This window comes from Cricetulus griseus, chromosome 6, assembly GCF_003668045.3.
Source record: "Cricetulus griseus strain 17A/GY chromosome 6, alternate assembly CriGri-PICRH-1.0, whole genome shotgun sequence".
Lineage (NCBI taxonomy): Eukaryota > Metazoa > Chordata > Mammalia > Rodentia > Cricetidae > Cricetulus > Cricetulus griseus.
In genome coordinates this window covers 155,069,452-155,096,639 of record NC_048599.1, presented here as the reverse complement: position 1 = coordinate 155,096,639, position 27,188 = coordinate 155,069,452, and the positions used below count along the sequence as shown (strand labels likewise).

General features: G+C 50.2%; 1 protein-coding gene across 5 annotated transcripts in view; it reads left to right on the top strand.

Moving 5' to 3' along the window:
• Abcc8 (ATP binding cassette subfamily C member 8) overlaps positions 1-27,188 on the top strand; it is a 67,627-nt gene that overhangs the window by 26,695 nt on the left and 13,744 nt on the right. For 2 of the 5 annotated variants that reach the window (XM_035446631.1, XM_027420547.2), the window contains exons 11-24: positions 5,531-5,571; positions 6,927-7,072; positions 8,094-8,199; positions 8,335-8,451; positions 8,810-8,885; positions 9,492-9,597; positions 18,405-18,434; positions 20,437-20,475; positions 21,361-21,459; positions 22,397-22,481; positions 23,209-23,289; positions 24,653-24,790; positions 26,029-26,154; positions 27,028-27,127. In XM_035446631.1, coding sequence (XP_035302522.1) covers positions 5,531-5,571; positions 6,927-7,072; positions 8,094-8,199; positions 8,335-8,451; positions 8,810-8,885; positions 9,492-9,597; positions 18,405-18,434; positions 20,437-20,475; positions 21,361-21,459; positions 22,397-22,481; positions 23,209-23,289; positions 24,653-24,790; positions 26,029-26,154; positions 27,028-27,127 — 1,290 coding nt within the window. Of the gene's footprint in view, positions 1-5,530; positions 5,572-6,926; positions 7,073-8,093; positions 8,200-8,334; positions 8,452-8,809; positions 8,886-9,491; positions 9,598-18,401; positions 18,453-20,436; positions 20,476-21,360; positions 21,460-22,396; positions 22,482-23,208; positions 23,290-24,652; positions 24,791-26,028; positions 26,155-27,027; positions 27,128-27,188 lie in introns of all 5 variants that reach the window. The other 3 variants (XM_035446630.1, XM_027420546.2, XM_035446629.1) reach the window with 2 other exon arrangements.

Below are 27,188 nucleotides of genomic sequence, written 5' to 3'. Positions count from 1 at the left end.
ACAGTTGATCTCAATATAAACAGTGATTGGGAGTAGCGGAGAGAGGAGGCTACATGGAGGTATAAAAGCACAACTGAGTGCAGCTCCCCTGTCCTTCAGCAGAGTGCTGAAAGCCCATGCTGTTTGATTGGCATATTGATCCTTGCTGTCTCTGCTTGGTGTCTCTGCTGAGAGGGAGTGAGTGTCCGATGGGGGCCCCTCCTAGCTGCAGGCACATGCTTCGTGCTTCAGGTGGGGCCTCACTGTCATCTTCCTGGACTCCCTGCCTCTGTTTCCAGGGATCAAGGCATGGGTCATTAGGCTGAGCTAATGGGAATCTCATGTTCTCGCCCTTGGCACTAGCCATGGGGTCCTGGCAACATGAAAGAGTCCTGGCCTTGTGTTTCCAGATGGGGCCCAGCCTGGGCTTGCTGGATGGGTTTACAGTCTGGTCATATACACACCCTGCGGGCAGGCTGTGGCACAGACATGATTCCTCCTCCTGACACTTTGTGATTCTTTCACAGGCGGGGTCTTGGGCAGCAAGTGGGGGTGCTAAAAGAGTCATGGGAATATCCACATCCCCAACTTTGCAGATGAGTGACAGAGCATTTCTGTGTCCTGCCAGTCAGCCAGCCAAATGCCACCAGCTCCCTCTGTGCTGAGCTTTGCTGAAACCCCAAGCATGAGGAAGGTATGGGCATGGACTACATAGTTAGGGGACACTGGCTATGACTATCAGCAGTGGCTGTGCACATGTGACAGCCACGGGGTCAATTCTAGATGCTTGTCTTTTGTGTTACTTGGGCCTGTACCTTTGTTTCTTTCAAGATCTTATCGACTGATTTACCAGTTGTCTGTTATGTGCCAGGCACTGGGTGAGAAGGTACGGACATCCTAGCCAGATGTTGCTTATAGTTTGTAGGGGAAGGCCACCATGTAACAGTGCAGTGTTGACAAGAGCACAAGGGGACATTCTGAATGCCCATAAAAGTTATGAGTTGTGCGCAACCCTAGAGGTGGTGAGTGTCAGAGAATGCCTGTTGGAGGTGAAGCCTGGAAGTGGCTCTCCAGGACAAGCCTCAGTTGCCCAGATGAGGAAGGAACATCCAGGCACAAAGGCCTTGAGGCGGGGAAAATGCCTTGGATTCCATCTCAAACTTCATTTAGTAGGATGAGACCAACTCACAGAAAATGTGTCCTGTGTCGGGCTGCTGGGCTTGTTCCTGCAGCCCGGAGCCATGGAAAGATGTGATTGCCATCTCTCTCAGTGCCCTGTGCTCAGGGGTCTGGACTCCAGACAGGCAGTGTGACAGTCTCAGGCTGTGTCTTGAAAATCAAAAGGCGAGAACATCAGCTCAGCCATATGTGAGGGTTGGGGACAAGTGCGAGGGCTGGGGACAAGTGCCCACAGGGCGTGGCATAGCCGCTCTTCACACTCTACATACTGCCTGTCTTACTATCTTGTCTCCCTTTGGTCTCCTCAGTGGAAGCCCTGAGTCTTTTGTTTTGTTTTTGTGTATGCCTTTGTCTTTCTGAGATCATTTCTTACAACTGGCCTGGAGCTTGCAATGTGACTGAGGATGGTCTTGAACCTGGATCCTCTTGCTTCCACCTTCTGGGTGCTGGGGTTCCAGGTGTGTACCACCAAACCCAGCTCCTGATCTCTTCTTTCTCCAGCTCCTCTCCTTCCTTACCTGTCCTCCTTCTGCCAGTCAGTGTGGCCACTGAGGGTCACTCTGCATCCTGACTTGGTTTGGCAGCGAGGTTGGCTGAGAAGGAACAAGGGGAGTCCTCAGGCAGAGAGCAGAAGTCAGTCCTTCTGGGGCCTCCTGATGAGCTTCTCCGATGCCTCCAGCCACAGGGTACCATGCCCTCCCTCCTCTACCCTCTGCTGACTTTGCTGACATCAGACCAAGTGGAAAATAGTTCCCATGCACTTCAAGATACATTTCCCTTCCTCCAAGCACAGCTTGCAACTAGTGCCCGCCCTCAGCCTTCGCTCCACAGGAGGCCAAGCTGGAGTTAACCAGGGCACAAATGGCCTCTGTGCCTCCTTGGCACATGACTCCTAAAATATTTATGTCAACTTAGGAAATGAAAAGCTTCTGGTATTACAATGCCAGGCTGGTGCCCACAAAGCTGAGCAGAATTCCTTGAACAAAGCCAGGGAGCCAAGGACTGGGTCTGCTCTGGTCTTGGTGGGTTTGTCATCTTCTTTGAAATGGAGTGGGGAAAACTCACACCAAGTTTGGCTCAGGACAGAGATTGCAATGGGGGAATGGTGCTAAAAATCATTATTGAATTGAGTGAATAACTCCTAAAGGGTCTTTGTAAATACTCATATTTCTGTACCGTTGCAGATGGAACTCGCTTTTATAGTGGCTTTTAAGGGCCTGGGTACATGAGATTAATTCATTTTACCCTAACAAGCTAGGTGCAGTGACACACACCTGCAATCCTAGTACTTGGGGGTAGAGATGGAAAGTCCAGGAAAAGCCAAAAATCAATCTCTCTCTCTCTCTCTCTCTCTCTCTCTCTCTCTCTCTCTCTCTCTGACACACACACACACATAAACACACACACACACACACACACACACCACACACACACACACACGGGGGGGGGGTTCTAGTTTGCTTTTTGCTACTTTAATAAACACCATGACCAAAAGCAATCTAGGGGAAGAAAGGATATATTCTGCTTCCACTTCTAGGTCACAGTTCATCATAGCAAAGGCAGGGCAGGAACTCCAGCAAGAGCCTGAAGCAGGAACCATGGAGTGCTGTTTCCTAGCCTGCTCTCTGCTCATGCTCAGCTAGCATTCTTACACAACAGGGGCCCACCAGCTGGTGCTGCACACAGTGGGACGGGCCCTCTCATATAAAACATCAGCTGAGACAGTCTTTCACTGATAAGGCCACAGGACAGTTACCCTCTTCCTGGGTAACGTTAGGTTGTGTCAAGTTGATAATTAAAGCAAAGCAGGACATACACCATTCTATAGTCTTCGACTTTATGTGACATCGTTGAGCCCATAGTTCATGCTCCTCACACTCAAAATTTAAGTGTTGTTATGTCCTTCGGTCTTTGTCTTGCTTGTTTGGGTTTTTGTTTGGTTTTATGAGACAGGGTTTCTCTGTGTGGCTCTGGCTGTCCTGGAACTTACTCTGTAGACCAGGCTGGCCTTGAACACAGAGATTCACCTGCTTCTGATTCCCAGGTGCTGACCAGCTGCAGTTTGTTTTTATGGGTTTTTTTTAGGGGGTGTTGTTTTGTTTTGTTTTGGTTCTAAAACACATCAAAGAGAATCACCCACTCTGTGCCAGAATTAGAGAAAAGTCTATTCTCCATGTATTTCTACCTCTTCTACCATTGTGGAATCCTGTAGAGCTGTGTATGGCCCAGGAAAATGGGACCTCAGTCTTCACCCACAACAGCTGCCTGTCCCGATGCCTGCCCCCCCCATACACAATTGGCTGCCATACTCAAGAGAGGGGCAGGGCCCTCAGTCTGAAGCTGTGACATTCCCAAGGTGGCCACATCCCTCACATGGTGATGAGGTAATCTTCCAAGAGGCAAAGTGACTAATGATCCCACTCCCCCGGTTCCCACACCAAAGGGGACCAGGGACATCTTGCAGCAGACACGCTTCCAGGGGAGAGTGAGGGAACTGGAAATCATTCCTGTCCTTCTGCCTCTCCTGCAACAGCCAGCACAGTGCAGAAATTAATTCTGTCACAAGCAGGCTCCACATTGCTGCATCAGCTCTGAAATGTTCGTTTTTAATTTATTTATAGCTTGCCTCATTCCTCAAAGGAGTCTAGGCACCTCTAAAAATAACGACAATAAAAGAGGAAAATATACATATTTTAAAAACCATGACCATGGGAACCATGCATTAGAATAAAATATCAATTATTGCACAGTCTGCCTGCCAAGTGTCCCCAAGAGGTGTATGGCATCACCTACTAAAGTGGCCCCTCCTGCTGGAGGAGCCTGCTTCATTCTGCATGGCTTGTGGATACAGCTGCAGCTGTGTTTTGTGGTGACAGTGCTGGGGCTGGCACCATCTTGCTGATAGCCTTCCTTTCTCTTGAGTGAGTATTCAGGACAAATGCCCAAGAAATGAATTACAGAGTCAGAAGGCAGGGACTTCTCTGTCACTCTTGGTACACGCAGATATGTTGCTTCCTTCGCAAACTGTATCAACCCCCAATCCAAATCCCAGCCTGCCCGAAGCTGTGAGGAGAGCCCAGCATGAGGCAGAGGGCAGAGGCTGGAAGGTGCTTCTGCCACCAAGTCCTCCACATTAGTCTTTTATCTTGATGGACTGCAGAGGGGCAGGAGGGGGGCTACTTCAGGTTTAGAGCTATGTGGCTGGTAGCAGTCAAGGGTGCAGGACTGATAGGTGCGTGTGTTTTTTCCTCTTTGCCCATCTCTCCCCAGCCAGCAATGGCTATGCTATGTCCTATCCCAGACCCTCATACCGTGGATGGAACTAGAAATGTTTCGACTGGTTCCCAGAAAAAAGAACAAAAAAAAAAAAAAACATAAAGCAGGTTGGCAATGTTGTGTAAGTGGATCTGAAGAGCAACCTTGCCTTTGTCAGGAAGGGCAACTGAAACACGCTCACAGTTAGTGCTGGTATTGATTAAACAGCTTTGAGGCTCACACAAAGGTTAGCAGGCAGGACCATATATAATGGTTAAGCCTTTGGCTATCGTGCCTGTCTCCTGGGCTTTGGGCTTTAATCTGGGTGATTGCAGAACCAGCCTCACCCACCAGGACTTACCTGAGAAGAGTGGATAAGAACCTGAGGCCACACTTTTGGTTTAGTTAATTTATGTGTGTGCTTGTACATACACACACACACACACACACACAGACACAGACACACACACACACACACACACACACACACACACACACACACACACACGTACGTCATACATGTGGAGGCCAGAGGATAAACTGGGAATCTCTTCTTTCTCTTTCTACATTGTGAGCTTCAGGGATTGAGCTCAGGCTCTCACGATTGGTGGCAAATGCCATTACCTGGTAAAGCTTTCTCACCAGCCCCCAAGGCTATACTTCTTACAGAATGAGGAATCACTACCTAATCTGAGTGTGGAGTCCAAGTCTTAGATCCAAGGAAGATCCCAATTTATGCTCTCAGTCTCCAGCCCTTTAGACTGAAGGAGTTTGGAATCTCTCCCAAGAGCTACAGCAAACTAAGAAGCTTCTGCACCACAAGGGGACATGCAGGGGCTCAAGGGAGAGGAAGGAGCAGCCTTTGAGGTCTCCTAAGACACAAGCTGCTTACTGTTCAATCCTGCAGTAGTGCGCCAATCCTACCATGGGGCTCCCTTCACTGCTTCTTCAGAGGACAGAAGTAAGGGCTGGAGTAAGGGCAACAGAGGCCCTCACGAAGCAAGGGAAGGAGCCACCGGTACCCTCTCTGGAGTTGCACCCAGCAAGCATCCCAGCCGGCCACCTTCTTGTTCTTTCCTCCTCCCTCCCCTAATCTCACTTTGTGCTTCCTTCACAGTCTTCATGAACACAGCCATCCCCATTGCTGCCGTGCTCATCGTAAGTGGACCTTTCTCTTCTGCACAGGGCTGGGAAGGGCTGGGGAGAGCCATCCAGGTCCCCACCCTTGGCACAAGGATCTCCAATGTTGTGTCTAGAATGGGGGTGAATACAGATGGTTCCCTCTCCACTCCACACAGACAGGGCCTCTGTCTAAGGTGCTGGGGGATATGAGACATAATAGAGGAATGAAACTTTCTTTTTAAAATAGCTAATGGGCTGGGGGTGTAGCTCAGTTGGTAGAGTGCTTGTCTGGTTTGCACGAAGCCCTCGGCTCCAGGCCAGGCACCATATATGGTGGACATGGTAGTATGTTCTGTATTCCCAGCGCTTGGGAGGTGGAGGCAGGAGTATCTATCAGTTTAGAGTCACTCTTGGCTACAAAAGGCTAGCCTGGACTACACAAGACCCTGTCTCAAAAAGAGGGAGGAGGAGGAAGAGGAAGGGGGATGGTGTCATTTATAGAATTTTAAAATGGATATTTGTTAATTGCAAACACATAAAGATGGAACACATCTGTTGAAGAGTAAAAGTGGAGGTAAACCCCACACCCTACTCAGCATCTTCAGGGTGTTTCTCATCCTTTTTAAGCAGACGATATGTCACTTCTACAGAAATAGGACTGTGTTGCTACACAGTTGTGTAACCTGCTTTTTTAGATTCAGGAGCATGCTGCACACAGCTCCCGTATCAGGGACTGACATGATCTGCTTTGGCCAAAGCTGTGCCTTGGCTTAGCTGTGGAGGCAGATCATGTGCCCTCCAGCAAGGCCCCAGGCCCCTAGAGCCCCCACACCACCCCCACCTAACCTCCCCTTGGTGTCTGCCCTGGACTGGGGTTCTTTTAAAAGATATGGATATGTCCCCTGAGACCAGAATCCCTGAGCAGCTCAGAGTGCACAGGCTGTAAGGCCTGCTTGGGAATTCATTTTTGATGTGATTTATTGAGCTGATTCCTGGCCTGCACTCTGGGAACTGTGCTACAGAGCCAGTCAGGTAGCTGGGGACAGACCCAGGAGGCAATGGCTTTATAGCAACTATTTTTGTGTCTTCACCAGACTGAGGACTAGGGAAGCTAGCACCCAGAATTCTAAGTGGAACAGGAGCAGATCCAACCCTAGGGTTCCTCCCTGTTTATTCCTGGCACAGAGGGGCAGGGCCAGAGGGAGCTGCCCCACCCCTAGCATGAGCCCTGAATTTGCTGGGGACATTTCCATGAGACAACTGAAGAAGATGACTGTAACTGAAAGTTTCCTCACCATCCTGTCAGCTCTCTAGCTTCCTTTCTAGGGCCGTGGGGTTCGGTGTGGGAGGGACCAATACCCCGAGTCACCCTCTCCTCCCTTTATCCACAGACCTTCGTGGGCCACGTCAGCTTCTTCAAAGAGTCGGACTTCTCACCCTCGGTGGCCTTTGCCTCCCTCTCTCTCTTCCACATCCTGGTCACACCACTGTTCCTGCTGTCTAGTGTGGTTCGGTCCACTGTCAAAGCTCTGGTGAGGTGAGAGAAGGGTCCAGGCAAGGGCATCCTCAGGGCTGTCCATCACAGGACACACCTCCCTGTGATCTGGGTCTCTTTTGAGCAGCTGTTATGGGAAAAGACTCTATGATGCTTATATAGCAATTAGCATGACGTCTGGCATTTAGTACATGCTCCCCAGACACTAGCCGATGTGAATAACTGTTCTTAATCCCAACTAATCTTAACACCAGCCTTGACCACTTAACAACACTTAACTTGAATGGTTTAACTAGAAAAACCCAACACCAACCATCCTGCAGCCTTATGGTTCAACTGTCTTTAACATTAAACTAACCCAAATTAAACAAAGGTACCTCCAATCCAGACTACTACAGGTCAGCCTTTTTAAAAAGTCTTAGGAGCTGTGAAGTGCTAGTTTGATGGTAGTGTGCTTGCCTAGTATAGGCAAAGCCTGGTTTCACTCCCCATCACTGGTGTGTGTGTGTGTGTGTGTGTGTGTGTGTGTGTGTAAACTTGGGTATAGTGGTGCACACCTGTAACCCCAAAACTTGGGAAGTAGAGGCAGGAGGATCAGAAATTCAAAGCTTTCCTTAGTGAGGTTAACCTGGGCTATATAAAACCCTGTCTCAAAACAATGCAGCAATAATAATAATCATAATCATAGTGGGCAGTGGGTGGAGGGGTGTCCAGATGACTTAGTGGGTAAAGGTCTTGCTGCCAAGCCTAGTGACCTTGACCTGAGTTCAATCCCAAGTACCACATGGTAGGAGAGACCTACTCCTTACAGTTGTCTATAGCCCATGTGCCTCCCCAACCCTTCGACACACAATAAATGAGTAAACGTATTTTTTAAACTCCTGGTAACATTTGTTACTCAGCCCTATGGAGTTGCCCACTGCTCATCTCCCCTGCAGCCCAGCCTTTGTGTTGTACACTTAGGACCAGGCACCCATGAAGAGCTGTTTTCCCAGCACTCTTCCTCCTTTCCCTTCCTCTGCCCTACACAGGGGTGAAGGGTATATCTTTGCTTCCCCTGCAGCGTGCAAAAACTGAGTGAGTTCCTGTCCAGTGCAGAGATCCGTGAGGAGCAGTGTGCCCCCAGAGAGCCTGCACCCCAAGGCCAAGCCAGCAAGTACCAGGCAGTGGTAAGTGCCCAACTTCCTCCTGCTCCTCCCAGCAGTTTTATCTGAGTCCTGCAGCTTGTGCCCAACTGCATTGGGCCCTCACGTTCCCCCAGAAGGGGCTCAGCCTAGGGGCCCTTACCTCCTAACCATCCACAGCCCCTCAAGGTTGTGAACCGCAAGCGCCCAGCCCGGGAAGAGGTCCAGGACCTATTGGGCCCACTGCAGAGGCTGGCCCCCAGCATGGATGGGGATGCTGACAACTTCTGTGTCCAGGTGAGTCCTCAATCTTGAATCCACCCTACACCCAGCCTCAGCACCATTTCCCAAGAGAAGCTTAATAGCTCAGGACCAAGAACCTGGGTTCTGAATCCTCCATCCAAAGGACCCCTGCCTGCTGAGAGAAATCCTGAGGCCAAGAACATTTCCCCCCCACTTATAAGGGGAACCCCCTCCTTATGCCCACTAGGGTACCTCAGAGAGGGCTTAATCCCCTACTGTTCCTGCCTAGAAAAGTACTCCAGGGGTTAGAAATAGCATCCATTGACCTTCATGGGGGAAGGGATACAAGGGACACTACACACTGAAAGCCCCATTGCCTCTGTCTTCTGTACCGTGGGGATGGACGACGAAGATCATCGGAGGCTTCTTCACCTGGACCCCTGATGGAATCCCCACTCTGTCCAACATCACCATCCATATCCCCCGAGGTATGGTCCAGCTCACCCCTTGAGATGTGCCCCCCATGTCCCAAACAGAGAGGAAAAGCCAAATCAGTATTTGCTAAGTACCTGCCCTCTGCTGCCTAGCTGCGCATTCTGAGGTCTGAATTCTAGATAGAAGTGGGCTATGCTCTCCAGGTGTCCATAGACTGAAACAGGCTACCCCCAAGGTCAGACTAAGGCAGTGATGCCTTGATGTCAAACATCTGTTGCCAGTGATCTTTTAACAGGTGTCACTCTTGAGAGGTCTAGGAGGATGTATGGAAATGGAGGTTCTGAACGTGGGCATGTTCCCATCAGCCCTGTGGCAGAGGGTCAGGCTGGCACTTTGGAGCGACGATGAAGAGCTGGGCTATCAGGGAGCACTGTAGGGAAGAAGCAGAAGATGTTGGAAGTGGAGGGAGGACCTGGGAAGCCAGAGAAGGCTGTCAACTCGGAGGGAAAATCTCGGGGGAAGGGAGCATCTTAGGCATTCTGGGTGGGGGAGGGGATGAGGGCCCAGGGCTGAGTGCACCTGTCCATCCATTCTTCGGGGTGATAGCTGTTCAGACTCCACCCGGATTCTCTCCCAGCTGCTGCCCTCCATTGCCACAGGCCAGCTGACCATGATTGTGGGGCAGGTGGGCTGCGGCAAGTCCTCGCTTCTTCTCGCCACCCTGGGGGAGATGCAGAAGGTGTCAGGAGCTGTCTTCTGGAACAGGTAACATTGGCTCCTCTCCCTCCAGCCATCTCTCTCTGTGCAGGATACACCAATCATCTCTGGAATGCCTCTGCATTGAGTGGGCGCTTAGTGAATGTTGCCTCTGCATTGAGTGAGCGCTTAGTGCATGCTGCTGTTTCTCTCATATTGTCATCATCCGTGTCCATTCAGCCCTTGCTGTGTGATATGCCAGCTTCTTGCATAGTTCTGGGCATGAATGATTTCCTGGGGTGCTTATAATCAGCAGAATACTATTATCAATTCTCATTTTAAAATAAGAGCTGTATTTGCCCTAACTCACACAACTAGCCAGAGGCAGAGCAGAGATTCAACTCAGTTCTTCTAACTCTTAAATCTCATGTTCCCTCCCTGCCAACTCTGCTTTCAGGTTTTTCATCAGAAAAGTAGACTGGGCCATTCTGGGTATGTGTGGAGGGCCCAGATATCCCAGAAAACACTGGTTCCTAAGATCATGATCTTAATTAAAGAGCCAGAGCCTTAGGCAGAGCCCTTCATGAATCTATTATTTGTACCCACCTGCTTCTAAAAGGAGGTGATATTAGCTGCTAAAGTGTCAAGTGGGAGCTCTAGCAGGCAGGAATGCTGAGATAGGAAGAGGGTGGAGAGAGAGCCACAGCTACCCCGCAAAGCCTGGCCCTGTCATCGCCAAGGGAAAGAGGTGCCCTAGTCCCCCAGCTGGGGTTCACAGCTCTTAATTGGGACGAGGGCTGCAGCCAGTTCAACAGGAGGGCCATGCTGCCCTGCAGGTCTTTTTTTTTTTTTTTTTTTTTTTTTTTTTTTTAAGGAAATTACCCAAGATGGCAGGTTTTGATAAGCCTGAGCATGGAGCTAGGTAGAGAGAAAGTCTTCTGAAATTGACTACAGGCTTTACACTCACTGCCTCTTTTTCCAAACTTTCCCTGAATGGTGGCCCCAGCAAAAACAAGTCTCCCTCCTTAGTGTGGCCATGGGCGAGCAGGTGAGCCCTTTGGGTAATTCCCATGGGGACTGGATCCTGTTTAGGTGCAGAAATGTCCCTCCCTCCATTCTCATCCCACTGAGAGGGCCCTCACAGATCCCCGGGAAGCCCTGGGACCAATATGAGGAGCCCTTGCCTACTAGCTGTGTGTCTGTGACAAGGAGGCAGGAACCTCAGAGTATGAGCTGAGGAAGTCAGTGTTTGTTGGTCCCTGCTGTGGACCAGGCCCTTAGCAAGCATCTCACCAAAGTCGTCCACTTCATGGCAGCAGCAACTGAGGCTCAGGGAGCTTGGGTCACTTTCTGTGGGCGTATACATCAGAGCATGACCTTAGGCGTGGCCACTGTGTCAGGATACAGTGCCCTGGATCCTGTTGCCAGGGAGTTATTCTCTAAATTCCATGTTAGAGGCTGTATGGGTCCAGTTTCTCCCCAGGGTAAACCTTTTCTAGAAGGGATTGCAGTGTTCAAGCCTGGAGCTTCCCCTGGGGTTCCCTGGCCTGTGTCCTGACAGCTGGCAAGCAGAAATGCCTCTGACCCTGGTTGCTGCCCTCCCCTTCTGCTCCTCTCTCCACACATCATGACAGCCAGATCCTCTGACCACCCCGGATTCCACTGGCTCTGCCCCTACCTCTCCTCCAAGGTGCGCCAGGCTTGGGGTCTGGCTGCTGCTTCTCTCCCTTCGGAAACCCGGCTCCAGCCACGGGGATGCAAAGAGCCTCTCAGCAGTGGCTAAGGCTAGGTGCAGCTAGGTAGGTGCCTTTCATGTGCCAGGCACTGAACAGGACCTTTGTTGTCTCTGTCAGTTCCCTCACCCTGAGAGGTGGATGCTGTTCTCCCCTTCAACAGATGAGAAACTGAAGGAGGCAAGTTCCCCAGTTCTTGTCATGGCAGAAGTAGAATCTGCATCCAAGTGGGCACCTGAGCTCCCACTGTGTGCTGACAGGGTGTGAGAGCTTCAGGAAGAAGTAACATCTCATCTGATGACCCAGAAGTTAGCAGCCTTTTTGCTCCCCATCTCTCTCCCTCCCTCCATCTCTCTCTCCCTCTCTCGTTCTCCCTCTCTCTCCCCCCCTCTCTCACACACACACCTTTCACAGAGCCACTACATGAACCCTCAGCTTTGCCTTCAGCAAACCCTGCTTCCTCAGTGGGTGTCCAGGCGCACTTGAGGCATGGAGAAACACTGAGGGACCAAGACTCTTGTTCCTTCAGAGTCCACCTTGCTCTCCTCCATGGGCCAGCTTCCCCGGGCAAAACAGTTTAACCTGTAGCTATCCAGAGATGCCTCTGAGAACCCATTCCTGGCTCAATTCAAGCTCTGGCTTCTCCACAACAATACATTAGCCTATTGATCCCACCTGTGACGACGGACCCTGTGCCAGCAACAGGAATGCAATGATAGTTAAGTCTTAGCTCCTGCTTGCCAGAGAAGGCAAGAAAATCAGTATGACAGCAGAGTATACAGAGAACAAGGAAGTCTGTGGTCCAGGGGTTAGCCCACTGAGAAGCCCTTGAGGGTGAGTGTGGGCTCATCTAATGGAAAAGGCAGGGGTGGGGAGGAAGGTATCCCAGGTGAGGTCGCTGCACAGGTAAAGGCCTGCTGATGCTGAAGAGGATGGCTCTGGGTACCTGGAGCACTGAGTGTGTGGGATGCAGTGATGAGAGAGAAGGGGAGAGAGAGAGAGAGAGAGAGAGAGAGAGAGAGAGAGAGAGAGAGAGAGAGAGAGAGAGAGAGACTGATGAGTGAGCCTGACATAGATTAGATGTACCAGCCGAAAGACTAGAAGTGCCTGCTTCTGATAAAGGATGATGGAGTTGCAGAAGGGACCAGAGAGGAGGCCAGTTAGGAGCTTGTTACAATGGCTGCAAGAAGGAGTCTAAACTGACTGTGTCTTCTGCTAGTTGTCCTACAAAAGGGTACCCATGTCTCCATCTGAGCACCTATATCAGGGCTAGAGCTAAGAATGGGAATTGTATGTTAAATGCCTCTCATTCCTGGGAGGAGAACCGAAGATGCTGGACCTCAGGTCTTCAGAGATGATGCACTTTCAAAGTGAGCCAAAAACAAAATAGCTTTGCCCTAGAGGTCTCTGCTGATGGTGCATGCCTACAGCCAGAGGCAAGGGCCAAGCCCTGGTGACTAGGCAGCCAGAAAGAGCTCCAGGGGGCACAAGGCCGGAAGCTGGGGGATTCGGGAGGGGCAGTGTGGAGAACGCTCTAGGGAGATGGTTGTTGGTACAACTGCTCATTTATTCCCGTGGCTGGGCAGGCAGGAGCAGATGCTCGGGGCCAAGCTGCCCGAGTTCAGATTTGATCTGTGTGTTTTGGAAAATTCCATAACCGTTCTGTACCAGTGTTCCCCTTTTAACCCATGGGGTTGATGAGAGGATTAACCTAGCATACAGCAAGAGCCCTATAAATATTATGATAAACAGTATTCAGCCATGTGCCTCCTTGCCAAGAACAAAATTCCTGTACTGTACCCCAGCCTGTCTTCCAGGAGAGACCATAGTGAGCTCCCTGGAGACAAGAACCACACTTTATTTTTCTCTCCAAATTCAGTCACTTTAGTAAATGAATTCATTTACAAATGAATGAACCAGGGACAGCTTGGGACTGTATTAATGTGTCTCTCTCCCAAAAGCCTTTGTCCACATTGCTCCCTAACAGGGGCTCCAGGCTTCCGCACCCACTTTGGGAAGGAGCCATCCCCGTGACTGCGCCTTGCACTCTGAGTTGTCATCTGTCTGTGTGGCTCTGGGCCCCTTAAGGTTCCATGCTGTTCACCCAGTGTCCAGTGCAGGATCTGGGGTGCTTCTCCACGTAATACAGCAGAAGGAAGTCTGGCCTTTGCCCTCAGGAACTCCAGGTAGCTAGAGCTATGTAGAAGGAGCCCTGGGCTGGGCACTGAGACTCCATCAGCTGAGGCAGGTAAACGCTGGAGAGCTGTCCTAAGCAGACCTTGGTTCTGGGTCTCAGAGCCACATGACTCCCACACAGTCCCTTTCATGAGTCATCAGCCTCTCCCTGGCTCCCTGACTCAATGAACTGTCAACCTGGGAATTTGCAAACTCCCTGTGTAATCTCTAAGAAGAAAACGTGTTAATAAAAAGTCAATATTAGCAGATATACTCAGGTACAATTTGTTTCCCAGGAAGTGAAAAGTAAGGCCATTAGTCCCTGGCATAACTGCTAATGTCCCCAAAAAGTCATCAGGAAGTAGGCTTAGGAAAGCAAAGGGTCAGGAGAATGTTCCCACCCAGTGAGGAAGTACAAATCTGGTTTCCCTGGGGACTTCCTGCCACCACCCACTGAGGTGCCACATGTGACCTGTCAGTGTGTCTGGCTATGCCCAGCAAGGGCCCTCCTAGCTCTGGGGTGTTTGGCTCAAAGTTGCCCGAATCCACCCTCGGCTGTACCCAAGTGTGCCGAGGGAGGAGAGACTGGAGACTCAAGCGCCCCTGGTCTCCTTGAGCAGGACCTAGGCAGGCTTGGGAACCAGGTGGCCTCTTTAGTTCTGACTGTGCCACTCCCTCAATCCATGACCTTGGGCAGGTGGCATCACCTTCCTGGAGCTCAGTTTCCTCCTTTAAGGCAGTGAAAAAGACCCTGACTTTCCTGACTCAGGCCTGATCTTGGTGCCAGCTGCACAGGGAGCCAATAGTGGAGGTGATGCTTCAGGACAGTCACAGGCCTGCAGGAGGACGGTGGGCTGTGGAGGCTCTGTGAGTCCTAACCGAGTCCCACCTCAGTTCCCTCCTCTCCCTTCTTATTTGCTGCTGGGATCTTGAGTGAATGCCAGGGCTCTTAGTTACTCTGAACCACTGTCATCAGAATAACAGAGAAAATCATTTAAGGGTAGTAAACAAATTGTTTGGGCTCATGGTTACAGCCCTTTGGATCGCTGTGAGCTTGAGGCCAGCCTGGTCTACATAGCAAGTTCCAGGTCAGCCAGGGCCATATAGTGAGTGAGACTCTGCCTTTAAAACAAAATCCATAGCCTTTTGCTCAGTTGATTCTGGTGAGCTGTAACTTCATGGCCACTGGGAAGGGTGAAAGAGGAAGCAGCTTCGTGGCTGGCAGGAAGCAGCAGGGTGTTCAAGAAGGCAGAAACAAGATAGCCAGGGTCCTGCCCTAGTGACATACTTCTTCCAGGGAGGTCCCACTTCTAGCTAGTTTCCTCTCAGCTTTTCCAACCTCTCCAAACAGAATGACCAAACAGGGAACAATGTTTAGCATGTGAACCTGCGGGGAACATTTTATATCCGAACACAGTGCACATTGAGTACTTGATTTCCCCTCCTCCTGCAATCTCCCCCACCCCAGCCCTTCATGCCCACCCCCAACACACACACACACATGCACGCACGCACGCGCGCACACACACACACACACACACACACACACGCATGCACACACACGCGCACACACACACGCACACACACACACACACGCACGCGCACACACACAACACACACACACACACGCACGCACACACACAACACACACGCATGCACGCACGCGCACACACGCACACGCGCGCACGCACACACACACACACACACACACACACACATGCACGCACGCGCACACACACCTGTGTGCTGTGCTGGTAAAGCTCTCACACACTGTGCCTTCTCACTCGGCAGGGGGGTCAGGACACAGGGACTCCTCTTTGTAAAGGGCTTCACAGGTCACAGCCGCAGATTTAAACCTTAGGGCCATGTTCTTCCATCTCTTCACTCTACCTGTCTCGCTCTCTACCCGACCATACCATCAGTCCATATCTGTGACTCAATCCTTCCCATCCCCCAAGGTTCAGCTTAGCTGGCTTCTATGAAACGTTTCTCATTTCTTCCTCTTCATTACATTTTCTGCCAGACCTGGTGGTGTGAGCTTGTGATCCCATTTGCTTGGTGGGTTAAGGGAGGAGAATGGAAAATTCAAGGCCCCGAGTTCAGGTACAGTCTGGGCAACCCAGAAAGGCTTCGGCTCAAAATAAAAGTAGGGAGGGGGCCACAACCCAGTGTAGAGCGCTTTCCTGGCATCATGAGGCCTGGGTTCAACTCCTAGTACTACTTTCTGTAATTCCAAAAAGAGGTCCACTGAAGGCTGGAGGGATGGCTCAACAATTAAGAGTTTTTACTGCTCTTGCAGAGGAGCAGAGTTCAGTTCCCAACACCCACATTGGGAGACTTACAACTGTTCCAGGGGATCCTACACCCTCTTCCTAGGTACCCGCACACATGTACACAGACACACAAACACAGATAATCAAGAATAAAAATTTAAATATACCTTAAATTAGGAAAGATGCACAACTTTAAAGATAAAAGCATGTACTATCTCACCTCCCCAAGCTTCCTGTCTTTTTCATTTTGTATGTTTGTGTATCATCTTCCTCAAAATTCTCTAGTATTTTGTCTGGTATCTTGTAAGTCTCTGACTTCTGTCTGTCCGTCTGATTGACCCTTCAGACTGTGAGTCCCTGCATGGCAGGCTTTGTGCCTTGATGCGCATAGCATGCAGAGTGGAGGCAGGCAAGGAGAAGCGAGTACTGCAGACAGAAGACAGTAAAGAGCTTGTCCAGCAACAGGAAGCCCGTACTGTACCATCCCAGCACCCAGGAAGCTGACATGTGGGTCCTGGAGTTTGCTGGACAGCCTCACTAGCTGCATCAATGAGCTCCAGCTTATGATAGTCCCTGTCTGAAAATATAGGAAGTCACTCTGTGTGCATCTCTGACCTCTAACTGCATGTGCCAACATGTGCACATGCCTGCACGAACAAGTACATACAAAACACACGCATACACTCCAGCAGTCAGAAAATGCTTGCCAAGTGTACTGTTCTTTACTTTTTAGCTTAAAATATATACACAAAGCTTTAGTATGGTTCCTGCTAGAAACATAGGGTTACAACAGAAAGAGGAGGTGAACCCAGGTTAGCACCCCAGCTTCCCTTCTTTCTGACTCTGTTGCATGGAGCCTATTCTGCAACCCTGAGCCTCAATGTGCTCATCTGTAAAATGCAGTTGTAGGGGGAGACAAGAGTATGAGCACAAACTCCTTGGCACTGAGCATGGGAATGGCCAAGAACCCACCCCCACTTCCCTAATGATCAATATGCCTGCTAACAAGCTCCATTTATTACAGATCTGTCATGTGTTAAGCACTGCGGGGGCTGGAAAAGATGCTTTTCCTGCTTCTAAATCCCAACGGGCACTCCAGGCTCGCTCAGGCACTGATGGAGAGCAAGGCAGTCCATTAGGAGGGATAATTGAGCAGCCAGGATCAAGATGAACTGAGTCAAGGTTGAGTCAGCACTAGAGTGGGTGTGCTGAGTCCCCGGGGACCCCACGGAGATGCAGGCCACATCCTTTGCTGCTATGCAGGAAATCTCCTGAGAGAAACTCATCTGTGGCCACAGAGCAGGGCTGTCAGCTCTGGTTTCTCTGTCCCATGTTAGCGATCTGTCTATGAATTGTCAGTCACAGCAGTCTGGTGGTTAGAGGCCTTAGGCTGCCTTGGGAGAAGGGGCAGGGACCACAAAGCCCAAAGGAACGGGTCAGGGACTGGTGATGACAAATGTGTCATGACCTCACTTGCTCCTGCCCCAGCCTATCAGGCTTTTGTCATTTTCTGGCTGTGTGACTTTGAGCAAGTTACTTAGCTTCTCGGAGCCTTAATATATCTGCAAAATAGAGTTGGGAAATCAAAACAAACCTCCATGTGGTTACTTTTTACATAAAACATGATTACTCTGGGGCTGGAAAGATGACTTAGAAGTTAAGAGCCCTGGCTGCTCTTCCAGAGGACCCAAGTTCTGTTCCCAGCACCCACATGGCAGCTCACACCTGTCATAGCTCACATCTGTAACTCCAGTTCTAGGGCATACAACCTTCTTCTGACCTCTGGGGTTAGCAGGTATGCACATGGTAAACAGACTTACACCCAGGTTAAATACCCATATAAATAAATAACCATTCTATTACAGCATTTATCAGTACTTATAAAAAGCTCAATACACAAAGGCTGCCTTCAGCATTATTAAAATAAGATAACTGTGCAGCTACAGTCCCAGCATCTGGTGGGAGCAGGCACATCAGGAGTTCAAGGTCATCTTTAGCTACAGAGCATATTTGAGGTCAGTCTGAGCTGTGTGAGGCCCTGTCTAGAAGTACTACTAATTTAGTGATTGTAATCATCAATGAATTTGAATACAGAGAAGGGGCACACGTGTAGGCCACAGTGCACATTTCATTGGTGGAAGATGTTTCTGGAAGGTTGAGAGGTGTTGGCTGGGACAGGAGAAAGACCACAGAAAAATGTGGCCTCAAGATTCAGATCACTGTTTTCCAAAGTTGCCCCTTACTGTGAGAGGATTCACATCCCTGCACTGACAGATTCAAGAAAACCTGGGGTATAAACCACCTACCGTGCACACAGACATCTTCTACGTTTTAAAAACAGTTGCTCCAATTATTTCTGATCTGCTATCAGATTCTGCAGTTTGAGAAGCACTGTGTGCTGTGGTGACTGTCACATTCCCTCCCTGAGCTCATTGTCCTGGGTATAAAACCACCGTGGTGCCCAGCCAACCTCACGCCCCAGGTCAATGCCAGGAGAGCAGCTGAGCCTGTCCTGTTTGGGGGTTACACAGCCAAGTGCAGAGATTGAGATGAGTCAGTTCTGCACCCAGGAAGCCACCCGGGCCCTAGAAAGGGTGGGAGGTGGGAGGTGTAGGGACTGCTTCTCCGTGAAGCTCCAGTGTGATGGAAGGCAACAGAAAATAACTGGTGTTCATCTTTCTTTTTGACCCAGCAGCCTTCCGGACAGTGAGGGAGAAGACCCCAGGTACTGCTTCTGGACAGGGTTGGCATGGGTGAGGTGGGGTGGCCTGTGGGTGAGAATGCTAAGTGTGAATCCAAGGTTGTGTGGTCACATGTTCTCAGAGGCATGAGGCTAATCCATGCAGCCTTGATGAAGGCAAAACATGGTTTGCAGAGAGGAGGAAAGAATCTCAGATGTGACAATGTTGTGTACCCATCTCAAGGGTCAAGCACATACACAGGTACCTGTCACCTGTGGTATTATAATACCATGATGAGAGGAGCATGGCGGTACATGCCTTTATCCCAGGACTCAGGAGGCAGATATAGGCCGATTGCTATGAGTTTAGGGCCAACCTGCTCTACACAGTGAGTTCCAGGCCAGCCAGGGCTACATGGGGAGAACCGGTCTCTAAAACAAACAACAATCAAAAAAATCATAATGATTGTCACTGAAATCAATAAAACAGTTTCTTATAGAAAAAATAATTGTCCAAGCTGAAGATGTAGCTCAGTTGGTATATTGCTTGCCTAGCACAGTCCTGGGTTCAGTCCCCAGAACCACATAAACCCGGTATGGTTTTGCATACCTGATCAAATTGATCAGGGTATAGAGACAAGAGGGTCAGAAGTTCAAGATCATCTACATAGGGAATTGGACTCCAGCCTGGGTTAATAAGCCACTGCTGTCAGAAAGAGATGACAGGAGATAGATAGATAGATAGATAGATAGATAGATAGATAGATAGATAGATAGATAGATAGGTAGGTAGGTAGGTAGGTAGGTAGGTAGATAGATAGATAGATAGATAGATAGATAGATAGATAGATAGATATGTTATAGGTGAGTGTTTGCCAGGGGCCAGAGAGAGATACAGGAAAGGAGGTGTAACTGCTCATCACACAAGGAGGTTGGTTTGGGGGTGACCATGTTCTGGAAGTAGGTAGCAGTGCTGGCTGTGTAACCTTGCCAATAAACCTAAAACTACCAAATTAACATGCCAGGAGCCAGGGCTGATGGTGCACCTGTAATCCCAGCACCTAGGAGGTGAAGGCAGAAGGATCAGGAGTTCAAGGCCAGCCTAGAACACAAGAATACCTGCCTTTAATTTAAAATAAAAAGTGTAATAGGAAACCAAATAATTGGAAAACTATTTCTTGAAAAGCTCCAGGGATATGAGAAAAACCAAACCTGTCTATACACATCCCTCCGCTACACAGAAAATTCAGTCTTGTTCTCCTTTCCTGAGAACACAGGAGAAGCCTGGAGGCTGTGGGTCTGGCTGGCAAGGCCCATCCTCTGTGGTGCAGCTCACCAGTCAACTAAGGCTTCCCCCCCCCCCCGCCTCAGAGACACCTCCCTTCTGCAACTTCCCACCTTGTCTGCCACTTTGTCCCCACTATGGTGACAGCCCAGCCTCCCAAACCATAGTGACTGTATGACTTGAGCCAAAATCCAGATGTGGCATGTGAAAGTCCAGATGTGTCCAATGAGAATAAATTAATGGAGAGTTGGCACTGGAGCTGTTTGGAGCAGGCCAGAGTCCACCAGCACCAGTACCCATGTGACTCCTTGGCTGGTCCCCCTATTCTAAGACCCTCCTGGTGTGCCATGGGGCGGGGGCTGCAGTTCATGCTTGGAACCTTGCTCTCAGCTTCCCAGCTGCAGGTGGCCACCCACATGGTACACTATGGCCCAAGCTGGGTACAACCCTGTTAACCTGAGGCCTTGGCTTGCTCATTGAACCTTTGTTTCAAGGCTAAGGCTGCAAAGCCTTCAGGTTCCTCCTCTGACCCAGGAAGTTTCCCCCCACGGAGCCTTTCCCCCATTCTCCCCCTTAAATGAACCAAGCACTGGACCTCTTCACACACCCACATGTTCAGGCAGTGAGGCTCACCAGGCTCACCACATACATCTAGAGCCATGCCTTACAGAACCACAAGGTAGAGTTTGAAGGAGCCAGAAATCTCCATGGGGGACCCAATCCATGATGGGGATGCTGACCTGTGTCTTTCCCCCTCTGCAGCATCCCAGAGCGGGAGACAGCGGCTGGCTCAGATATCAGGTACCGGTGCTGAGAATAGGTGCCTGACTGGCAGGCTTCCTCAAAGGGGTCCAGGAGCTGTGGAGCCGTTGTGCCCTGGAAGCGGCTGTGGGTCCCAGGAAGAGCTCTGTGCTCCAGTGTGGTCCAGGAGTTGCCATACCTCTATAGATCACACTTCATTCTCCACAGCTCCTGGGGTGAGGGGAGTGGGAAGTAGGGCTTTGGAAATTACCAACCCGCTGAATGTGATTGCCTAGGCTCTGGTTCTGTAATAATGTCCTCTATGTAGAGTCCAGCAGCTGCTGAGAGAGCAGGGATCTGGGTAAGGAATTGCTTGGTTTGGTGACACTTGGGGATCCTCTCTGACTCGGGGTTGAGATGGGGCTGGTGAGGGCTAATGTAGGAGGATGAAAGTCTTGTACATAGCCACCTGAGGCTTGGGCTCTCTAGGGCTTCAGCCAGGCCTCAGAACACTGCTTGGTTCTCAGACGCAACCATGCCTGCAGAGTTTCTGTCATGTCTCCTCTAAAGCCTATGTCATGGGGGCCCTCCCCCACTCTCCTTTCTAATGAGCCAAGTCCTGGGTCTCTTCATATACCCATGTGGTCACCCAGTGAGGTTCCCAAGCCTGACTGTACCTAGACCCTCGTGTATGGCTGTAGGCTGGGTCCCTGCAATTAGAGACACAGAGCGGGGTTGGAGGAACGAGAGATCTTTTTGAAGGACTGAGACCATCAGGAAGAACATGACTTATGTTGCACAATACCGTCACAGATTCCTGTTACAGACCTCGCTATCACAGTACATTTGCCCTCTTGCCCCAGTCTAAGCCATTGGTTGGCCTGACAATTGCTCTAGAATGAGCCCCCAAGGAAGAGCCTCACCCTTACCACCAGTTTGTTCCAGGAGCAGAGGCCCCGTGGCCTACGCATCTCAGAAACCATGGCTGCTAAATGCCACTGTGGAGGAGAACATCACCTTCGAGAGTCCCTTCAATAAGCAGCGGTAACAGCCTCTGAGAGAGCGACTGGGGAGGGGTGGGTGTGGTCTTGGCAATTGTGGGCATCATAGATTCCAGCCAGCACCATCTAGTCCATCTGGAAAGGAATCAGATGTGCCTGGGTTCCAGCTGTCCCTTCTCGTGGATGAGAGGAAGCAGAAGACATTGCTGCCTTGTCTAGCTAGGACAGGAGTTGGGGCTGAACTATAGGCATGGTTAATCTTCTTGCATACACACACAAACAGAGAGAGAGAGAGAGAGAGAGAGAGAGAGAGCTCCTTGATGACAGTCATTGCCAGCATCCACTGATCACTTAGCGGTTGCCTCAGAAGGGCACCAGGTTCTCATACATGTGCTTGTCCCTGACACAGTAATACTCCTGTGTCCATTTTGTGGATGAGGGCAGCAAGGTTCTAAGCTTAAGTAACTTAGCAAGGCCAGCCAGTAAATTACTGAAATTAGTCTCGAATCCAAAGCTGCCTAAGGATGTGTGTCACCAAGAAACTCTTATGTCTCCATGGATGCTGGCTGGCACCTGTGCAGGCTAAGAGCTGGCCAGAAAAGGATAAGAGCAGGCTAGGCAAATATTTGATCAGCCATCGTCATTACCACCTCCAAATAATCAGCAGTGGTTTTCCCAGATGGTGCCCCAGCATGAGCTCTGGCTGCAGCATTCCTGCTGCTCAGGGACCATAAGCCCCCTCTCTTCCCTCACTCAGCCGATTTGCTCCCACACGATTTCATCCTTCAAATATTTAACTTGCCCCAGGCTGTGTGAGCGCTGACCTTAGCTCTTTCATATTCTCCTGGTGTTTGCTTGCACTAGGCAGGAAGTGCATTAAAGTCATTGCTCATTGGGGCCCAGCAACCCACAGACTAATGACCATACAAGGACTGAGGCCCCAGGCCAGTCAGATAACCCCCCCCATCCTTTCTCTCCAGGTACAAGATGGTCATTGAAGCCTGCTCCCTGCAGCCAGACATAGACATCCTGCCCCATGGAGACCAGACTCAGATTGGGGAACGGGTTAGTCCCCATCCTGCTTCCTACCCATGTTTCCACTGTGCCTTGAGGTCCTTCTTAGGAAGAATGAATAATGGAATTGGATAAAGGAAAGGCTGAGGAGCTTCAAGTAGTATGAAATTGTAATGACCATTGTCCTGTATTGTGTGACTTCTCCTGGGGAGACATAAAGAAATCTGTTTGCACCAGATAGGGCACCAACAACAGACCAAAAACCAGTTCCATCCAAGTCTGTCTTAGTGAACCCGTAATTGTATTTGGGTTAATTAAAGAAATATGAGTGACTCCAAAGCCCACTCCAGCATGGGTTATTACCCATGGGTTATAGCATGGGTTATTATTTTCTGAGTTATTACTCAGAAAAGCTGCCTCCCTGCTGCAACCTGCACAACTTACTGCAGTGTAGCCAGTTGGAGCCTCTCCTCCACAGCAATTGCTTCTGCTGTTATAGCCATGGATCTTGTAAGTTTCAGAAGCTTTCCGAACCTTGTGAGTTTTCCTTACTTCCTGAATACTATAAGGTTCCTTAGCTCCCTGCATCTTATAAGTCTCCTTTCTCCATCCAGGAGAGAATGCTTCAGTTTGTAGGAATATTTACACAGCACCGTGGCTGATGGAAGAGGTCAGCCATCCCAGTCTGGGGGTGACTCCATCTCCTCATAGAACCCCAAGTGCACAGTGAGAACCTAAAGGGCTAAGGGCATGACCTTTTCCTCTCCTTTGATGACAGGGTATCAACTTGTCTGGTGGTCAGCGTCAGCGAATCAGTGTGGCCCGAGCTCTCTACCAGCACACCAATGTTGTCTTCTTGGTGAGTGTCCCAGCTGAAGCTTCCTTTGGACCCTGACCTCTGACTGCCTGGTTCCCTAACCATCATCATTATCAACAACAACCTCTCTAACCAGGAACAAACCTCTCTACTAGAGGTTTGTTCACTTAAAGAGAACTTTATCTCACTCATAGAGAAACTGAGGAGGCAGGCAAGGGTAGTGCTGATAACCCATTCCCATTGAGCCTTCCAATCACCTTGAGAGGAGGTGAGCTGTGGTTAGAGACTATCTCTCTAAAGGACAAAAGGGCAGCCCCAACTGTCAGGGTACACACACATGGAGTGTGTGACACTGCTTCCCATCGTGTTCTCAGTTAGATGCTGCTAATTAATTACTGAGCTATTTCTCTAGGGAACTCAGGTTGGCCTCAGAACCCTTCTCAACACAGCACTCTAGCCATCAAACATGAGATAGAACTTGTCCACCTCTGTGTCATGTGCCTTGGTTGATACTGAAGAATCTTAAGACCCAGCCCTTGAAGATTTGAAGTTTGATCAGGGAGACAGACTCACATACATGCAGGAAATACAGCTGGTTCAAAGCTAAGCTGTGTGGCCCAGACCATGAGACAGCTGTGATGGCCAGAGTGATCAGGGAGGGCTTCCTGGAAGAGAGCCTAGAAGAGTCAGTTAAACAAAAGGGATATGGGGCATTTAGACAAAGACTCAGCATACTCCACCTTAGCCCTCTGACCCTGGCTTTATTCTGTCTGCTGACCCCTCAACACACACAGCTCCCTCTTCTCAGACTTGACACACTCAGCAGTTTATGAAGTTCTAGATCATCCAAGGGCCCACCCGCTATTTAAACAACTATGGATAAGAGTCCAGTGGCTGCTTTCCTCCATTCATTAAGTCCATCGGTAACAGGCACAGGCACAGGGTATGAGCTCCTGGGGGCCTCCTGGGACAGAGGATGGGACATGGAGAGATGATCAGGGCAAGACACAGAAGGACTCGTGCTTGGGTGAGTGGTGGGTGGAAAGCAGCTCACCATGCAGAAGGCAGAACAGCATGTCACACAGAAGGAACAGCTCAGGCAAAGGCTAGAGTGACAGGCTCATTGGCAACCTGGAATGGAGGGAGCTTGGGAAGGACAGGTGAGAAGTGGAGCTCAAAGGGAGCCTAAGGACTGGAGAGGCCAGGTACTGAACTGCGAAGTTCAGGCTTCAGAGGAGATGGGTAGCCATGGATGGGCTCGGGGGACCAGAAGTGAATTGATAAGGTCTGTAAGTTAGACATTTGAGCCCCAGAGAGGTTAGGTAGGTAGTCCAAGGCCACAGAGGAACTCTGGAGACTTTGCCTCCCTCCACCCATCCCCCACACACCTTATCGTCTCTCACAGGATGACCCTTTCTCAGCTTTGGATGTCCATCTGAGTGACCACCTGATGCAGGCCGGCATCCTTGAGCTGCTCCGGGATGACAAGAGGACAGTGGTCCTGGTGACCCACAAGCTACAGTACCTGCCTCATGCAGACTGGGTAGGGACCACAGGGGACAGGCTGAGAGCAGGGTGTGTGGGGGTATGTGTAGTGTGTGTTTATGTATGTACATGGTATGTGTCTGTGTGGTGTATGTGTATGTATGTGGTGTGTGTATGTTTGGGGTGTGTGTGTGTGTGTGTGTGTGTGTGTGTGTGTGTGTGTGTGTGTGTGTGTGATCTTCAACAGAATCAGTCATATAACCCAGCAGCAATGGCTGATGGCCACAAAGCACAAGACACCAGCGTTAGGGTGTATTGTGCAGGCTAGGAAATACTCATAGTCCAGAGTCTTGGTGTCACCTGGGCCTGCAGACATTCCCTGCCTGGCTTGGTTCCTTTCTGGTACACATTAGGCTAGCCTTGCCCAACCAGCTTCCCCTGGCTGTGGGTGCTCCTGCTTAGATGGGAGAGCTGACTTCCCAGGCCACTGGTCTTTGGGGTGGAGCCTCAGTGAGATGCAGATGCTGGAAGGAAGGATGACAGTAGTCCTGCAGACAACACTCCCACACATTGTGGTAGTGTGGACCGCATGCTGACTAACCCCCAACCAGTTCTTCAATAGGTAGGACATAGTTACTCTCCATCTCATTGGGAATCACTTAATGCTAAGATAAAGATGATGGACCACCTCCCTACTCCTGTATCAAAATTTCCCTGGACAGAAGCCACAATCTGAGACCCTTTCTGAGCTTCAAGTCTGAGCCAGAGAGGCCTGTTAATTAATTTCTCTCAAAATAAACCTTCCTTGTGGAGTGAGAGCCTACTCCGGTATAAAAAAAGGCAAAGAAAAAATCTGAAAGCTATTGAAACCGGTTAAACGGCTTCAGAAGGCAGTGTAGTTGTAGTTGAGGATGACCCTGAGTCCAATAAGGCAGACATGGAGGTGCCTGTGTGTGCACAGGGCCCCAGTTAAGCTGGCACTACACGATGGTGTCATTGGGTGCATCAGCCACACCCTCTCGGATTAACAAGCATGTTGCCACAGCTGACAGAACCTGCCATCTGGGGTGCATGCAATTGGCCGGCTCAGCATCTCAAAACAGATGCTGGTGGGTCCTGTGGGTAACCCGCCAATCCTGGCCAAGTTACACTCCTTAGTTCTGCAAAGGCACCCACTGAGAATGATGTTGGTGAGGGTGGGTTACCAGACCTCACAGCGCAGTAGATCAAGGGGGCCATCCCTCTGTCTCAGACTCCCCTACGCTAGCCAAACCTGTTCTGTGGCTGCCTTGGCAGATCATTGCTATGAAAGATGGCACCATTCAGAGGGAGGGGACACTCAAGGACTTCCAGAGGTCCGAATGCCAGCTCTTTGAGCATTGGAAGACCCTCATGAACCGGCAAGACCAAGAGCTGGAGAAGGTGAGGATACGGGGACCAGGCAGTCATCTCTAAACAGAAGGCCTGCCTGTCCTCACCATCCCCCAGGAAGTCTCCAAAAGGACACATGTAGGGTTGTCTTGAACTTGCTGTACCAGGGCAGAGCTGGCACCTGTGCAGGGACCCAGGACAGAGTCAGATGCACACAGATGCTCAGATACCATTTACCTTTCAGGCCCAGAGAAGCAGCTCAAACTAGCCAACAAAGGAAAGGGTTGCAGGGATAGTTCATGAAACCAGAAAGTCCCAGGAGAGTTGTGGCTTCACTTGTCACTGAGTCACCACCAGGATTCTGTTTCTGTCTGTTTCTTTGCTCCACTGCTCTCAAATAAGCCCCCAGAGCTGTTTCAGCAGCTCTGGGCTTTCCTTCTGCAACCAGAGAGTACTTCTCACTGATGAGAAGAGGCTACTAATTCGTCCAGTCATGGGCTCACCCGGATTGGATCGTTACAGCTAGGATGGTGGAATGTGAGGGTTAGCCAGTCCATGGTCATGTGCCCACTCGAGTTGCTTGCATCTCAGATACCAAGAACAGGGGAGAACCAGGTGTGGTGGTGCACACCTGTGATCCTAGACTAGGAGGGTGGTGGGATGAGGCAGGAGGATGGAGAGCTCAAGGCTGGTCTACACTACATAGACTTCCTCACACACACAAAGAAACTGTCTTCCTCTTCGATAGTAGGGTTCTGTTAGTTGATAAAGAGAAGATTAATCTGGCAAGATGAGCACATGCCCATTTGTACCCTCCCCAGAGTAGATACTGCCTGTAAGCCAGCCATCACTAGGGTAGTTGCCCCAGCATCTCCTTCCCCACAAGCACTCCCTAAAGACAGGCCAGGCTCCATCTGTTTTCAGGAGACAGTCATGGAGAGGAAAGCCTCAGAGCCATCTCAGGGCCTGCCCCGTGCCATGTCCTCCAGAGATGGCCTTCTGCTGGATGAGGAAGAGGAGGAAGGTATGGACCACCAGTCTGGGAGTGCAGTTAATACCCACAATGAGCTAGTGCTTTTGCTTAT